At 49.8% G+C, this 18,123-nt stretch overlaps 1 protein-coding gene across 1 annotated transcript; it reads left to right on the forward strand.

Annotated features, from left to right (window-relative positions):
- The first annotated feature begins 784 nt into the window (after window positions 1–784).
- On the forward strand, window positions 785–13,178 carry GET4 (guided entry of tail-anchored proteins factor 4). The gene is made up of 9 exons (XM_078867183.1): window positions 785–977; window positions 4,534–4,612; window positions 5,599–5,680; window positions 6,472–6,621; window positions 7,362–7,500; window positions 8,285–8,425; window positions 8,553–8,628; window positions 9,708–9,780; window positions 10,620–13,178. The coding sequence occupies exons 1-9, from the start codon at window positions 805–807 to the stop codon at window positions 10,700–10,702; spliced, it is 996 nt and encodes a 331-aa protein (XP_078723309.1). The 5' UTR covers window positions 785–804; the 3' UTR covers window positions 10,703–13,178.
- The last annotated feature ends 4,945 nt before the right edge of the window (window positions 13,179–18,123 follow it).

Genomic DNA, 18,123 nt, shown 5'->3' on the forward strand with positions numbered 1-18,123 from the left:
TCTAAGCCCTATCGACCCAACAATCAATTATGAATCTTCATTTGGCTACACACACACAAAATATTTGTTCGAATTTGCCATGCCAGGTTTTAGCTTGGTCAGTCATTCACATGTGTGAAGAAAAAGAGCTTTGTAGGTCATCGGATTTATCCGGTGTAAATTAAATATTCAGATTCTGAAATGGCAAGTTTCGTAGGGCTGGAGGATGATGAATCGTTGCTGTGCCACTTGTCCGAAATCATCGCCTCCCGAATCAATTAAAGTCTAGATCATATCGAGGAATCGATAACTAGAGTAGCGAACCATTAAATATCAAATATCGAAATTGTAAGAAAATTAACTCATCCGGATTTCTATAATTCATCGATTCAATAAAGTATTGTTGAATCAAGACATCCATTCATTGACATTCGCTAAACAAACTCGATTAATCGATCCTAACCCGTCTAATCGTTAAATCGACCACGGCCCATAATATTCCTATGAATCGATCTCATCCAATGGCACCAATTTTGGGTAATCGCTAACAATACATTCCCACAGGAATCGAGGTATCGCTAAGGACACTAAGTTACCCAAATCGATTCTCGTTAGCTCAAATGCAATTTCGACATCGATAGATCCTTAAATCGACATCTCAACCAGAATCGAACCCCCTTCACTCGAACACAACGGCGAAATCCGCGCGTCGCTAATCGACGTCTATGAATCGCAAATCGATTCCCGCGGCCCTGATCCAACGACGGAATCGACACACGGTTAATTGTTAACTAACGGAATCGATTTCCGTCCATTCTCGAGACGATGGCGGAGAAGACGGAGGGTGAAGGTAGCAACGCGGCCGGCAGCGCCGCCGCCGCTGCCGCTGCTGCGTCTGCGCGGGGCGGTGTTCAGCGCGTGGAGGGGAAACTTCGCGCCAGCGTGGAGCGCGGAGACTACTACGAGGCGCACCAGATGTACCGCACGCTCTTCCACCGGTCAGTTCTCCCTCAGCCCACCCAGCGGCGCCGGGGGGGTTGGTGCTAGGCCCGAGTCGGAGCCTGCGTTGGCCTGGATTGTCTGCGGGGGGATGCGGTCACTGGGCCCGCAGGGATTCAACCCACCCGCCCCCGTTCATTCCACTTACTCACCCACCTGCCCATCAAGAACCGCCGCAGTTCGCCAAGAAGTTGACGGGCACGTCACCACAGCTCGTGTGCCAGGCTAGGTGCGTGCGTATTGATGACGCGTAATAAAGTGTCGCAGGCTCGCTTGGCAGGTCGTAGGACATTCCCTGGGTGCTACAATAGGTTAATTGTATCAACTTTCTATCAACCTTCTATGTGACTTTGCCGAAAGAACCAAGAAGATGTATCAACTGGCTCGCAGAGCGCGCGAGCGCTTTTGTTTTGAGTGTAGTGTGATTCTGATTTAAAGCTTTCTTGACTGCAGGGATTCATATTCTTGGTTCTTTCGGTGTGATTGTTAAAGTCCGCTCTTGACCTGTCCGGGCGTGGCTTTGATTGCGGGTGTTAGGCACCGAGACTGCAGAGGCGAGACGATGAGATTAGAATTGAGATAGAACAAACGTTCGTTCGCACAGATTACAGACGCGCCAGGCGTACTCGTACACACGAGACGGTACAATCGATACGGTGTGCATCAGAAAGTACAAACGAAGCACACGTGTAGATCCGACGACCCGCAGTGCAAACAGAACTGAATAAACGAGACAGACCGTACACGCGGGTACGTTATCAACGACGTGTGAAACACGCAATCAAAACCAAAGCGGACATACGAATCTTTAACAGAACAGACGGTCTCGAATCGTAATGTGAACGAGACCAAGACATACGTGACCGACAATACCAACGAGCCGAAACATTTCAGAGACGAGCATACAAACGAGCAGGTAAAACAAAATTATCATTATTTATTGATTCGTGTCGCGACCCTAAATCGTTACAGTCAATCGAATCGCCTCGTGTAGTAGGAGTTTGATTGTTTTAAACATTTGCAATTCATATTCCCAGTCCTCACTGCTGCACGTCTCAACTTTTTACGTCGTTTATTTGCCGTGGCACGGCGTCTCTCTATAGAGTCGGACAGAACCTAAATAAATAAACAGCTCTTATCGTGCCGCTCTTTACCCCTGGGCTTGCTTTGTTCTGGATTGCTCCACGCGAGTTCGAAGTCACTGGGGGGGGGGGGAGGTTTGGGGGACGGAACGAGCGTTCATGCGTTTTCCGCTTGTTGCAGAGGCTCGTGGTTCGAGTCTCGCGGCCGCCCTAATTAATACTTGGGGTATATATTAACCATGAACCGTGCCGTTTAGTTCACAGCAGATGGTAAAAGCCGCATGCCGGCAAGGCGGTCCAATTTTGGAAACGTACCTTGTACGTTACTCAAATGGAAAACGCAGCAATACCGCCTCCTACTGCAATATCACGAACAGACTATGCCCGTGAAACGTCGCGCCCTTTGTGATAGCCTTGGCGCAATAAAAATGGCGCAAATGGCAAAGTAGTTATTTTTCATTTTGATTGACTGTGAAAATACCTCAACAGTGAGGTTGGTCGATCCACCGCTGTGTGTTTTTTATGCAAGGGAGACCTGGGTTAGGGTTAATCAGATTGCAGCAAACACCATGTGAAGGTTTAAAAGCCTGAACATAGGACACACATGCACACCGTCCTTGGCTCTTCAGTTATATCATTTTTATTACGCTTATTTACCCAAAAAAAGTCTCGCAGAGTCTCAAACACGTACTCGTTTCGTAAGGGTCCTGTGAAGTTTTTGCAGTCGGGGGCGATGTTATTTTAAGTTTTGTTAAGTAACTTCCAGTTACATTTTCATCATTTGGATACAGAATTTGGGCAGTACCAGTGACATGTATTTGTTTAGCTATGGGAACCCCCTGAAGTACAGGGGGAGAACATACAAACTCCTAACAGGATGGCGTCCGAGTTGGGAATCGAACCCCGAACACCGTCTTGCTGTGAGGCACGAGTGGCTATCACCACGTCACCCTGCCGCCCTCTGCTGCGTGCACAATTGCACATTTGTGAGCATATTCACCAGAATTAGGCTGTAACTACTGCTAATGTAGGCCGTGTTTATGACCTTTATTTGCCCATCATCATCAGCCTTGATCAATTCACTGTCAGAGGAAGGCCTTCCCACCCTCTTGCACTGCCACAATCAACAATGCTTCTCGACAAGATTTGATTCGTTCGCTCCATCTCCGCGGAGAGCTTACTTTTGGGCACGTTCTGTCATTTGGCTGTCGTTCCGTCACCAGTCTCATTTGTCGGTCAATCTCTTTTCTAACGGTATGTCCTGCTCAAGCCCAGCCAATACGATGTCTCTAATTTCCCTGATCCTTGGCCTCCTCTTCCTAGCTTTCTGTCTCTCGGTGTAATTCCAAGCATGCAGCTATCTTTCCCGATGTTTCAGCTATTCCATTCTCTTTGTCAGTGCATTCGATACAGGCAGCAACCTCTTTAACACTGACAAAACAGGTACTGTGATTACCGTGAATTATTTATGACGTACACCTTGGCCGCTTGCACACTCTGTGACCCAGTGTGTGCGGTTTACCCGTTGTTCGGCTGATGTTTGTGTTGAGTGAGTGCGTGCGTGGCAAGCCGTATGTGGGGTTTTGTTGATGTTATTTGAGCTGGTCACTCTCACACTAACATTGAGCAGGTCATGGCTTGTGTCATCGCTGCTTAAACCACCTTGGTGCGGTCTATATGTCTGTAATGCACGTGGTGCAGCAGTAGGGTTGCCACGACATGATGTTCACGGAAGTATACGATATACAATTTTTACAATATGACACTTACCGTTTCGGTGGATTATAAAACACGCTTTTCCCAATTATTATAAAGCAAAGTTGGGAGTTTATCTTAATCCGGAGTATATCTATACAGTAATATAATTTTATTGACTAGATTTGTGTAACTTTATTGACAAACGGAACAAGTTGGAGGGCCGTCTATTTTCTGGAGCGTATTATAATCCAGAGAATATGATTTAGTGATATCACTTTCCCCTAACTTTGGCATTGGATTTTTATGGTAAAATGTTTCAGATTTTTTGTACTTCCAGTATGAGTAAAGATGACTCAAAAGTTCAACTGCAGTTTACTCATCATAAACCATGAATACATATTACAATAATTGTTACTTTACAATAAATAATGTGCTGCATAGCTCTTTTTCAGAAGCAACCAGGCCGCAAATGATCGCTCAACGTAGTGGCTCATAACGTGGAAATTGATAGCAGCCAAATAAACTCCAAACGCATGTTTTTCTAAATGTGGAGGAAAAAAACGGACGACCCTGAGAAAAATCCACAAGACCACGGGGAGAACATGCAAACTTCAAATATACAGCCGTCAGAGTTGAGCTCAAACCCACGACCTCCTGTATACCAGGCGAGGGAGTTAACATCTTGCCATTGTGCTCTTCTTTGCCCCCCCACCTTTCCTCCACCCATGTCCACCCCCTCCACACCCCTTCCCATGTTCCACCGTGGCTGCCACAGGTACACGACACAGAATCGGCACAGCGAGGTGGTGGAGCTCATGTTCTCCGGGGCTCTGCTCTTCTTCAAACACAACCAGGTGAGGCTCGCTGCCCCAGCTCGCGATGATGGTTATGATGATGACGATGGAGTTTCGCGGTTTTGATGTGTGAGCATTTGGAAATGTTAGCGGTCAACATGTGCGTGGGAGGTTAGACACGACCAAACCGCTCCTCCCAAACCGTTTTCCCCAAACAGTTTCACCAACCGCTCCCCTAAAGGGTTCCCATAATCTCCTCCCCTACACCACTCAACAAAACTGCTCCACCAAACTGCTCCACCGAATCGCTCCCTTGGAACTGCTCCACCAAATTCTCACCCCCTTTAAACCGCTGCACCAAGCAGCTCTGCCAAACCACTCTCCCTCACCCTCTTAACTGATTATACACATTGTGTACACATTTCCAATGTGGGCTAATTCGTCAGAACATTTAACAAGACCAAAAAACACGAAACGGGCACAATGGGACAACATAACAAGATGCCACAAACGAGATGAAGAAAGAAGTGTGACCCTTGGGTTGAATCGGGACTGAATCGTTGAAATGATTAAACCGCAGGGGGATTGTGAATCGTGACTTGACTACAATTCTCTTCTGCCGAGCATGACGCTGTGCGTGACGCCCGCCTGCTGTGTGACGCTGTGATACTCTGCTGCTGTGTGTGACGCTGTGATACTCTGCAGCTGTGTGTGACGCTCGCCGGCTGTGTGGGAGACTGTGACGCTCCCCTCCCGTGTGCACACAAATGGAACAAAAATAAATAAAAATCTCCGGAACAGACCGTACAACGTATGACGATGCAGTGCCCGTCCAAAAATACGAAGGCGACATCGCAGCGATGCACCACTCTGCCGCTCCCGATGCGGTTATCTGGCCTTGACCACCTGAATGTGAAATTGTAAGTTGTTGCTCTGCATCTACATCAGCCATACGAAAGGAGAAGATGACTCGTGACTCCGTGTGGCACTCCCCTGCTGCTGCTGCTGTGTGTGTGACGCTCCTTGTCGTGTCTCTGCCGCCGCAGCAAAACAGCGCTGCGGACCTCTCCATGCTGGTGCTCGAGTCGCTGGAGAAATCCTCCGCCACGGTCACTGAGGAGCTGCTCGGTGCGTACGCCACCCGGCTCCACCGCAGTCAGCCAGGCTCAATGACACTCCGCCCAGCTCGCATGTGGTATACACGTTGCATGGTACATAGGCCAAGTGGCAGGAAGGAAGGTCGGGCGGCACGTAGACCTCGTGGCGTGTGGGCCGAGGGGTTTGTAGACCAAGTGGAGAGCGTAGGACGAGTGGCAGATAGGCGTAACGGCGCAGAGTTTGAATGGCGTGTAGATTGGACGCTGATCACAATGACAGTTGTATCTTGCGTGTCTAGACACCAGGTTTCAGGCCACCTATCGGATTATAAAATGCATCGCCAACTTTTCCTTTGAAACATTTTGAGGGGAAATAAGTGATATACATTTTTTTTTTTAAACACGCTTTAATGAAATGTTCCGTACTAGTAATGGAAGAACTCCACGACTCCAGGAAGTGGCCCCGAAGCTTGCCATAATGTAAGGGACCGTGGTCATTTACAGCCAACGTCAGTTGAGCGTGGACAATTAGACCCAAGCCGAAACATATAAAAAAGATTGTTTAAAAATATGTTTTTATTTTTTCTGATAGAATGTAGTATTGTCATCAGTATGACCATAAGTATACCAAGTTTGCAGTCTATACCACATTGGGAAGTGGGTTCAAATTGAGTTACAAGATTTGAGGATGCAACAACAACAACAGACAGAGTGAGTTAATAGAAAGCGTCTAAAAAAAGAGCGCATCTTGCTTTCCGGTTAACTACGGTGACGATTACACGCATAGTTGTTGTTGACGGTGTCGTGGCGCTGCGCTGTCAGAGCGGCTGTCGCGCCTCTTCTCGCTCATGGACCCCAACTCCCCCGAGCGGACCAACTTCGCGGCGCGCGCGGTCAAGTGGTCCCGCGACGGCACGGCGCGGCGCGGGCACCCCGAGCTCCACCGCCTACTGGCGCTCACCCTGTGGAAAGGTGAGCAGCGAGGGTCGGCGGGCGAGCCAGGGCGTGTGGTGAGGGAGGCGGTGATGAGTGCGGAGGTTGTGGTTTGGCCAAGGCGGGGGGAAATGGTGTACGTATGTATGTTGGAGCTTCTTTCGCACCGTACATAGCCAACCGTGCTAATCGGAGGTGTGGGGGAAGGTGGCGATTGTGGAGTTTGTGAATGAGAAATTAGTTGGTTGAGGAGGTGGTGAGTGAGAAGGTTGTGGTGTGGGGGAAGAAGTGATGAGTGGGGAGGGTGGCGAGTGGGGAGGGAGGGAGTGAGTGAAATATCGGTGAGTTGATGGGGTGGTGAGTTGGGATGACGTTGAGATCGGCGAGGTGGTGAGGTGTGGTGATGGTGGTGAGTGCCGGGGTTGTGAGATAGAGTTGTGGAGTTGGGGGGGAGGCTGGTGAGTGAGGTAGTGGTGACAGCTCGGAGCTTATTGCGTACGATCAATATAATCCCAAAGGGTTCACTGGGTAACTAGCAGCTTTAGGAAGGTTTCACATCCTGGTTGAAGTGGCAGTAACGTGGGTGGTGATTGCGGTGGCTGGTTGAGCTGGTAGTGATATGCGTGATCGGGGTGGCCAGTTGAGGTGGTGGTGATTGTGGGTGGTGATCGAGGTGGTAGTGATGTGCGTGAGCGGGGTACCTGGTTAAAGTGGCAGTGACGCAGGTGGCCGTGTTAACACTCGAAGCGTCGTTGGTGTGCGACGAGCGCCGTGTGCAGAGCAGAACTACGGCGAGTCGCGCTACCACTTCCTGCACGCGTCGGACGGGGAGAGCTGTGCGCTCATGCTGGTGGAGCACGCGACGACGCAATCCTTCCCCGGCGAGGCCGACCTCTTTGTGGCGCAGGCCGTGCTACAGTGAGTCGCTCGCTCGCTCGCTTACTCAGTCGCTCACTTGCCTGCTGATTTTCTTGCACACTTACTCGTTCACTCGAGTAATTTACTTGTTGGTTTACTTGCTACTCTTAGGTTTTTTCGGTAAAGTCACGTAGGTAAAAAAAAATTATAATAAAAAAAATAATAGAAATAATAATAGAAATAACACAAGTCTCCGTCATCAGGTGGGACCGTCACAGGTTGTTTCTTGTACGTAGCTGTGACGGTCCCACCTGATGACGGAGACTTGTGTTGCCTCCGAAACGTCGTGATTTATTATTTTATTTCTATTTTTTTACCTACGCGACTTTACCGAAAAAACCTAAGAGTATGAATCCTTGCAGTCACGAAAGCTTCAAATCTAGGTTTACTTGCTCACGCGTACGTTTGCAAGCTCGGCCACTCTCTCGTCTACTCAAAACACTCATCTACTCGTTCATTCTTTTAAGAAATATTTTGTTCACTCAGTCACTCGTGGAGTAACTTAACTTTTTCAGTCACCCGTTTATTCACTTAATAAAATAACTCACTCACTGAATCGCTCGCTCACTTATCCGTACACTCAATAATTTGCTCGCTCGCTTCCGCTCACTCCAAGTCGAGCACTTGCGCACACGTACGTATGTACGTTAAACTTCTTTCGCACCGTACGCAGCCAGCCGCACTAATCGGAGGTGCGGGGGGAAGGACACAAAACTAAAACACAAGCAGTTCTAAAGGAATGAGGAAACCGATATGCCGCGTGCGATGTCGTGTCGCCCCGCAGGTTCCTGTGCTTGAAGGACAAGAGCACGGCCACGATCGTGTTCGTGACGTACACGCAGAAGCACCCCCTCATCGACGGAGGGCCTCCCTTCTCCCTGCCGCTCCTCAACTTCATCTGGTTCCTGCTGCTCGCCATCGAGGGGTGAGTGTGGCGCGCCAGGGGTTGTCCCGTGGCCGTCGCGTCGTGAAACCCTCGCGCCTCGCACATTCACGCGTCCTCGTGACGCGCCGACCCGCTGATCGCAAATGTGCGCGCTGTGCGCGAGCAGGGGAAAGCTGACCGTGTTCACGGTGCTCTGTGAAGTCTACCAGATGTCCATCAAGAGAGATCCCGTCTACTTGGAGGTGAGGCTACTTTCCCGTCTGGGGACAGGTTCGCTCGACGGTGAAAACGGCTACGACGCGTCGTCTCGGCGATCTGCACCGTTGTTAGCCATCGGGATGTCGGCGCTCAGAATGCAGCGATTCGTTGATTAAAATCTGTTCCATGTGGTGGCTGGGTTGGGTCAGGGGTCAGAGCACCAAGCTGCCACTGCTGAGATCCCGGGATTAAAAAAATTATTCATCCATCCGAGTTCTCAAGTTTTATTGATTTGATGGTCTCAGCTCTTTATCCGGTGTCTGCACAAAAAACCCCATCACACACAATGACGCGGTTGTGTTTGACCAATGAAGACAAAATTTTGTCTAAAACTGAAGAGATGTGTGCAGAGGCCACAACCTTCGGTAGTCATGTGACGGCTGTCTGATTTTATTGGTTCTCAGACGATTGGTTCTCAGCCTTCTCAGACGCCCACTACAGAAATCAGATTTTTACAGGTTGTTTCTTGTACGTGTGCTGCCCCTTTATCAATCCACTGCTGGATGAGGTCCTCCCCACACTGTGCATGTTGTGGGATTTGTTTTACCAAGCATCACCATGCTGGTCAGCGCATCGCCACACATCCACGTTCGGCAACAGATTATACCACACTGCCCTCTGCTGCCCACACCGTAGCACCGCAGCCATCTACTGCTACCATTAGTCATGGCGGTTTCCCATAGAAGTATTAATCATGCTCAAATCCTCCTTATTTAGAGTCTGAGATCTGACAAGATCGGGTGCATTCCGGCCGTTTTGGTCGTAGGCGTAGACAATCAAAAAAAAAGTACAGCTCCCGAAATAAACCTCTCCCGAACGTCGTTGACGGGCGTGGGAGGCGCGGGAGGCACACGCGCCGACTCGCACGGTTGGCTACGTACGGTGCGAAAGAAGTTCAACATACACACATAGCACGGTTTGGTGTGTACGTTGCGAAAGAAGTTCAACATACGTACGTACATTCAGTAGAAAATTGCGTGGCAGTCGTTGCGCGGCGATGATTGCCCTGCACCTGGTCTTGCGCAGCGTGCCCTTGACTCCTGCCCCTCGTCTCGCACCGCAGTACCTGGACAGGATCGGGCAGCTGTTCTTCGGAGTGCCGCCCAAGCAGACGTCATCCTACGGAGGGATGATCGGTGAGCTCGGCGCCGTCGTCACCCGCATGCCCACCACAGTGGCGTTGAATGGGGCAGAAAATAACTTTGCGGTCGAATGTGTATCGTGTGTGTGTGTCCCATATGTGTTGTGTGGTTTTTTTCCAAATCACTGTTTGGCTCTAGATTTTAAGCTTTCGTGACTGCAAGGATTCATATTCTTAGGTTTTTTCGGTAAAGTCACGTAGGTAAAAAATTAAAATTAATAAAAGTAAAATAAAATAAAAATCACGACGTTTCGGAGGCAACACAAGCTTGAAGACGGAAGCTTGTGTTGCCTCCGAAACGTCGTGATTTTTATTTTATTTTAATTTTATTTAACTTTTATTAATTTTAATTTTTTACCTACATGACTTTACCGAAAAAACCTAATAATAAGATCACTGTTTGGCACCGTGGCAGCGATGTTAACTAGCTCGCCTGGCATACGAGAGGGCATGGGTTTCATCCCGACCCTGACACCTGTAAATTTGGAGTTTGTATGGTCTTCCCGTGGTCGCGGGGATTTTTTATCTGGGTCCTCCGGTTTTTTCCTCCACATTTAGAAATATACGTTTCAAATATTTGACTGCTATACATTTCCACATGGCAAGCCGCCTCATTGAGCTATCATTTGTGGCCCAGGTCGCTTCTAAAAAAGAGCTCTATAGCTCAGTGGTCCTTGCCGGGTAAAATAAAAAAAATAGTTTATTTTAGTTTAGAAATGAGTTAGATCTATATTGTGCAAGTGGAGCAATTCCCCTGGACTGTCACTGGGAAGCCGCTGCCATCGTCCAGTCGCTTGGAATAACGCGACCGTCTTTCCACACCGTTGCACGCAGGAAACCTGCTCAGCAGCCTCATGGGCAGCGACGAGGAGGGTACGGAGGCCGAGCCGGACGGCCTCTCCATCGAGCTCGACTGATGGGGGCGCCCCGGCAGCCACGACACGTGGGCCGCGAATCCAGCCACGGAAGCGGCACGAACCGAGGTGACGGCGGTGGCGGCGGGGGAGTGAGGGGGGGAGCAACGTGGCGGCAACGGCGCAACGCAGACGAAAAACTAAACCAAATAAAGCGGAACGTGGCGACGCACGGCGGTGGCACACCAGCGACGGGGCGATGCTGAGAAAGGCGACGCGTACGACCCAGGACGAACGCGGTGGCGGCTGGAGGGCGAGGAGAGCGATGGGCGAACCTCAAAACGAGATGAGAAGAGACGCTGCATTGTAACAGACGTCGCGGCCTGCCTGGGAGGTGGAAGCGTACTACAGCGGGCCTCCCTCTCCTCCTCTTTCTCCTCCGCAGCACCAGTCCTGCTCGCTGCTGGAAGCGGCACCATCGTGGGCGAAGTTCCGTGGATGGCGCTTGCCCGCACGTTCGTTACCGGTTGCTTGCCGATGGTGGCCCACGCATCCTGCTATTTTATTTGAGGTGAAATTTGTCGCCAGCCCCTGCTGATGCCGGACGCTGGGCAATGTGGCACATGGGCTTTTTTTTTGGCGATGTCATTTCACGGCAACGGGGGAGAAACGGCGGTGAAATTAAATGGAGGAGAGAAGAGGAGAGCGTAGCTGCATTGAGGGATGTTGCACTCGGCTTGGGTCTCTGTGCGTCGGACACAGCGGAGGACCGTGGCGATGTTGGTGGAGCGGCGACTGCCTCCACTGAAATGTTATGCTGTATCACCCCCCCCCACTTCCTCCACCAGCGACACTACAACCTCCACCAGAAACCCATCACTAGCACCTCGGTCAGCCACCTCCATCCGCATCACTACCACCTACCACGAGATGCCTGTCACTATCGCCTCCAGACATCCCACCATTTCGCCACCCATTTTAAACGGAGCGACATCTCCCTTGTCGGCGACAGAGCGCGCTTTCGATTTGACGCAGCCCTGTTAGGGCCCCTCACAATTGCCTATTCTTCCGCACGATGGCTTGGTGCGCGCTTGTTTAGCGAGGAGAAACCCCCTCTCATTTTGTCTCGCCAAAGTTCTCTGTTAAAAATAGCATTGCTGTTATATATTTTTTGAGGTGGTGGTGGGATGGGTGCAGTGAGAAAGTGGGTGGTGTTTATTTTCTCTGATCAAAACTGTGAGGATGAAAGTTTTGCTGGCTGACGAGAGATCCAGTCCTCATTCACGGCGAGCCCCTCTCTCTTGCAGGCTCCAATTCCCGTAGGTGTAACAGCAGCACTCGACGCTAAATGAGCGTCGCTTACTAAGCGAGGGCTGGGAAACGGGGAAACGTGTAAAATTTACGAACCCTGGCCCACCGACGGGAGCTGAGAAACACTCTTGCCACCAGCAGCACTTGCCGCTCTTGTAGTCGTAATGTAACGATGAATCGGCGTTAAGCCGTTTGGATGGTGCGCGTAAAGCGTCGCTCATCTACGATTCGCGTGTGTTCTATGCGATTTGTTCTTGGAAAATTCTGCAGCTTCTAAAAGATTCTACATGCACCACGAAGGCAAAAAAAAACAAGAAATTGTGTTCTTCAAATTTCGACCCTGGATCATGACAACTCGAATTTTGAATGCTGTGAATGGTGACATCTATCTGGTGGGGCTGAGATAGGGGTCCTGCATACTTTTATCAGCATGTCCCTAAGTGATGGATATTGCCGGAGTGTTTTAGAATGCCTGTGTAGCTCATAGTTTGCAAGAGCATTTTTATTAATTACTTTCTCCAATTCGTTTTCCTCGGAAATTTATGGGGCGTGTTTGACGAGGGAATCGATGCAGGTTTGACGAAAGGAACGGCGTGATAAACTTACGATTACTAGGCAATTGTAGCGGCGAAAAGTCAGAAAAAACTATCGAAAATGTAACGACAAATGGATGGCATTGGTTTCCCAATATTTATTTAAAATCGCCAACTTTGTTAAGTGCGCACTGCCTTAGAATGGATGCCTATCAGTCGTGGGGGTGGTTTTTACCATACTTCATGTTGTCCACTGCAGGTTGGCGAAGGGGAAAGGCCCAAGATCGGGAATCAAACGATTTTAGCCGCTGGATTCGGAGTGCAGTGCGTACATCGCCACGACACCGCTCCATCCCTTCGTTACAGTCGGCTGTCTTAATTTGGGCCCACGTCGGCTACCGCTCTTCGATAACTCACCATTTCAAAACCTAGATTTAATCGATGGTTACGAAGAGTTTGTTAGATCCAGTGGTGTTTGGTAAAAAAAAACAGCCAGCCTGTTCACGTTTGCAAATTCCTAATAATCGTAATGGGCCATGTGTTCGTCCATGTGTGTTAGAACCTGCACTTGCCGTAAATGGCACGGCTCCTTTCTGTAATGTGTGTGGTGCGACTGAGATAAAGACTCGGTAAGGATTAAAATATGAAGAGTCTGTGGTAATGACATTAAAAAGAAAATTAAAAACCCTTTTCATGTTTGTGCGAGTCCCCGCATGCTTTGAGAGAGAGTGGTTCGTTTGCTGTTGTTTGATGCTCAAGTGAGTTTCTGTTTTGGGCCAAAAAAAATTACGCGACGGCATTGCGCATCGCCTGTCACTTGAAGCCAAATCTTCGCATTAATATGCACAACAAATTTGCATCCTAAACTTTTTTATCTGGGCCCAGCTCGGTATATGCTCCTTGTCGGGATGCAATCTCAATGCGGTGTGTTCTCTTAGATTTGTAAATCTGGCTGATTTATTTTTCCCACTTTAAATCCCTGCTGTGCGTTGAGGCCTGCCTGGCTCGCGAGGCAGAGCTCATGAAATCTGTACCGTTTTCTTGTTCCCATACGTAATTAAGTCTTCATCATCGTCGATATTTTTTTTGTTATCTCTCGGTTACCATCCCATCATTGTCACCAGTAATTGCACAATCATCGCTTTCGAAGTTGATGCCATCACCTCCCTGTTTTCATCCGCAGATTCAACAGTTACAACCGTCGTCGTATACTGTACGGGACATTGATATTTTATGAATCATCACGAAGGGTTTAATAACGATTCGATGAATATCGATTCTTGAGCCGAGCCACTCGTGTACGATGTTCTCAGAACTGATATCGTACTTAATGGTGCAAATGACGCGGCCACTTGAGGCCGCGTCAGTCGCCGTAATGTTGAAAAAAAAATCGAATCGGATGAATATTCATAGCCCTACATCACTGGCCTAGTCTGTACCAACATCACCATCATTGCCATCTCGTTATCAATATTTGCATTCAGATCACTTGCGGTTGTCACGATCATCCCGCCGTTATTGCTGCTTGCACCTTCCTCTCGGACATTGCGTACGTTGTGGAACAGAAACTGGGGACGATTCTAGGATACAATCCCGTAAATGTGTCGTTAAACCCACCACCACCCGACACGGCCAATTTAGTAAGGTTTGTCACGTAAACAACGTGGCCAATTTATTGCTGGTACAGCAACACCGGTATGTTGGAGAGCCAAGCCACAACATTTATAATCTGAGTACGACGTTTCGCCAGCACTTACAACTGGCTTCATCAGGCGACAGCCAGATTTGTGTTATGGATGATATTATTGGTCGCGAAAGCCGCCGTGTTAAACTGATTAGGATGCACCGCGGGAGGGTGGAGCGATCGCAACGGCTTGCGCAGGCCTTCATCCAGCAGTGGATTGAGCATGGCCGATGGTGACAGGAGAGTAAGGGGCCGTCCATAAATGACGTCACGCACCTGGGGGGGGGGGGGGGGCGTCAGACATTTGTGACGATGTGTGACGAGGGGGGGAGTTTGAGAAATGTGACGTCACATCAAAATGCGCGACTTTAAATAAATATAGACAACACGTTCTACTTATTTAAATATACTTTTTAATACATTTTTCTCCTACAACATCAGAGTGCAGCGCCACATTAAATACGCACTACAATGACAATAGTTTAAAGCGATTTGAAGCATGTTTTTTTTTTGGGAGGGGGGGCAGAGCTTTGTGAGGTCACATTTGAGGGGGGGGGGGGTCTGACTTTTTGTGACGCCGTGTGACGAAAGGGGGGGGGGCGGGTCAAAAATCGTCCAAAATCGCGTGACGTCATTTATGGACGCCCCCAAAGGAAAGACGCGGCGCCTAGTGGCGTGGTACTATGAGGGCAGAATAAATAAGCTGACGTCACGCCTCCTTGACACGTCTGTTCCTCCACACTAAAACGGCCTTCTGAGAGCCCATCATTTCAGCCGCATTGGTTCGACATTCAGCATCTCAGTTTAACACGTCGGCTTTCGCGACCAATATAATCCATAATATAGGTTTTTTTGGGGGGGGGGTTAGATCACACCGGTGTGCTGTACTAGTGACGAATTCGCATGTTCTGTTTACGTGACAACCCTTACTAGTTGGCTGTGTCGGGTGGTGGCGGGTTTAACGACGCATTTATACGTTCAGCATCTCATCGGCCGGCCGGCAGGCTTGCTTGAAGACCTTAAAAGTGTCGATTATGCAACAACTTCTGGTTCTGGCAGAAGGAAGGAAGCGATGTCTATCGAGGGGGTGGGGGGAGGGGGGGACTGCTACATTAGGTGGGAACGGGCACCCCCTTCACGAGTGTTTCTGTTTCTGAACGCGTGTATAGTAATGCATGTACGGCATACTAATGTGTGTGTACACGTACTATATATATGTTAATGGGAATGTAAACGTATCGTATGGGGGCGGCAGTGGAGTGGTTAGGACGGTAGTGCAGTTCGATTCCCGCTAGTCGCCAGCATCCTCGACGAAAATCTGAACCGGTCATGGAACTGCCCACAAGTCAGGGGGTGTGTAAACATCACCAATGGGGAGACAAAGGTGGCCGGGCGTAGCTTGAGCCACATCACCGCCCCCCCCCCCCATCCTCGCCGCCTCGTGTGTGTGTGTGTGCCGTGTCGGCCTTAATAGGTGCTCGCTAACAGCACCCCCTCCCCCCCCAACAGTCTGTTGAGGCTCTACGTGGGATGGTTGTGCGAGGTGCGATTGGCCCTGGTCGCGAGTCTTATCGGCCGTGCCAGCTTCTTCCTGTTGTTTCGCCACCATTAGACCGGAATTTTGGGTCACACGAACCACCACCACCACTAACCACCAACCTCCTCGTCGTCGTCACAGCGCTCATTACGACACCGCCTTCCTCATCATGGGGGAGGGGGGGTGCTGGTCCATTTGCCCTTGGTGGTGATTGGGGGGGGTCTAAAGAGACGACTGGGCATCTGTGAAAAATCTTTATAGCTCATCGGGTTCCTCCAGGGCGGTGTAAATATTCAGATTCTGACATTTTGTTCGGGAGAACGGGGACAAATTCCACTGTGTGCTTCCCCCCCACCACCACCGATGCCTTCAAACTAAACCGGAAATATTACATTTGACACTGTGACGTTGACGCGTGCCCCCCCCCCCCCCCAAAGCTCGGGGCCCGAGGCAGTCGCCCCGATTCGCTGCAAACCCCCCACTCCCACCGCGATTTCCTGCTCAAAATGAGCCTTTGGGGCGCTCGTCTTCCGTTTACCGAGCAGAAATCCAACCAGTGGTGATTGTTTTATTTACCCCGGAGGTACGATGATGGGCTGAGTCCACCTTCCAAACTGGGATTTCATCTCGTAACATTCCGAGCCTCGAACGCTGACTCCCACGTGGCTTTTTAGTGTTTTCTTGTTTGTTTTAGAAAACCCCTGCGGGATGACAGAAGGGTTCTCGAAAAAAGTTGGCGTTGTCGTGACATCGGAGGAGGGTAGTAGTTTTCGACGAGAGAGACGTCATTAGAGATGACAGATGAGACAGATGTGGCGAGAGCAGAGGCAGCGATGAGACACGTGTAGTCAGACGAGATGAGAGAGATCCAGGAGAGACCACTGTTGTGGGAGGAGAGAGATGTAGACAAGACACAGACGTGTACAAGCTGAGACAAGAGAGATACAGACATGACAGATATGGGAACCGATTAATTCTATATTTTACTGGTAGGAACCTCCTGGTTACACCAGCCCACAGGGGATTATTGTGTCCGTCGTGCAGGGAGGGGCTGGGTGGGGAGGGAGGGGCTGGGTGGGGAGAGGAGGGTGGGGAGGGTGGGGCTGGGTGGGGAGGGTGGGGAGGGGCTGGGTAGGGCTGGGTGGGAGGGGTGGGGCTGGGTGTGGAGGGGCTGGTCACCCCGTGGTGCCCTTATAAAACTCAACGTTTAACCTACTCACGCCGGCTTGTGCCCGCCCTCACAGTCGGGCATATTTGCGTAATACACCACGCCGCCGTTGGCCCTGTCCATTGACCGAGCAACCCAACGTTCCTACCAGCTCCCTCCGCAGGAATGTGTTTGTTAATTTCCAATGTTTCTTGTCAACATTAAGATTTCAATTCGAGCTGGTGCTGGGTTGAGAAATCCACCGGCTTCTTTGCGCTGTGCGCGCTAACCGCAGCACCACCGCTCCAACATCACTCCAGCACACACACACAGAGAGAGACAGTGCGGGGCTTTGTAGACGTCGCTGACAGTTTCTCGGTTTGAGTCGTGAACCCGTGACAGCGCGCGGCCACGGCGTCACAGTTGAACGCGGGACACTCGTCACTTTAATGTTTTCTTGTTCATGTTTTTGGTTGTTGCGGTTGCACCCGATTCAAGAGCCGAATGGCTCACGGGGTTATACCAAATAAATGAAACTGAAACTGAACTCGAACGAAGCCTGTCGACTTGACAAAAACGTCTAATTGACGTGCACGCGGTGGGGAGGGAGGGAGGGCAGAGCGGTTCGATTCACGGCCACGGCCAACGCCAGTTCACGATCCTGCCCTTCGCCATCTCGCACTGACCAGCCTGGTGAAGTATGGTCTAAATCTTGATGTGAAGCTGTCGTGACTGCAGGAATCCATACTCGTTTGGTTCAATCTACCTACGTGACTTTACCGAAAGAACCAAAGAGTATGGTACAATTCCAGAACGGTATAAATCATGAGACCCTCCCCCCTTAATATAAAATGGATTGGGGAGGCTTTTCATCCGTTCGTGGATTGGGAATGGTTGGAGTTAATTTTCGTGACGGTGAAGATGTGAAGCGCTGTACGGGACCCTACGGATGCTCCCGGGATTGGATCGTACGAGGGATCTGTATGGGATGAGACGATGGTTCTTTATTGGATGAGGCGATGGTTTTATATTGGACGAATCAAGGGTTCTCCATCGATGTGTTCATGGTTTTGTATAGGATACGGGGTCGAAATCGGTTGAGACGGTGACTCTGTATAGGAAGATTCTACATTGGACGTCAAAGTTTATATATGTATTTGGAAAAGAGAATCAATGCGCATACATTGGAAGATTCTTTTTGGCCGTGTCCACCCTGCCGTAGCTGCTGGTCCAGGTATCAGTCTTACCGCACGCATGCTGATTAAATCGACG

This window comes from Lampetra fluviatilis, chromosome 23 (assembly GCF_964198595.1).
Source record: "Lampetra fluviatilis chromosome 23, kcLamFluv1.1, whole genome shotgun sequence".
Taxonomy (NCBI): domain Eukaryota; kingdom Metazoa; phylum Chordata; class Hyperoartia; order Petromyzontiformes; family Petromyzontidae; genus Lampetra; species Lampetra fluviatilis.

What these genes read in the sequence shown, in the direction of transcription:
- GET4 (XM_078867183.1), top strand. Translation starts at nt 805, where the DNA reads ATGGCGGAGAAGACGGAGGGTGAAGGTAGCAACGCGGCCGGCAGCGCC. An exon ending in TACCGCACGCTCTTCCACCG is followed by an intron (nt 978 to 4,533) that starts GTCAGTTCTCCC and finishes TGGCTGCCACAG; the next exon opens with GTACACGACACAGAATCGGC. An exon ending in TCTTCTTCAAACACAACCAG is followed by an intron (nt 4,613 to 5,598) that starts GTGAGGCTCGCT and finishes CTGCCGCCGCAG; the next exon opens with CAAAACAGCGCTGCGGACCT.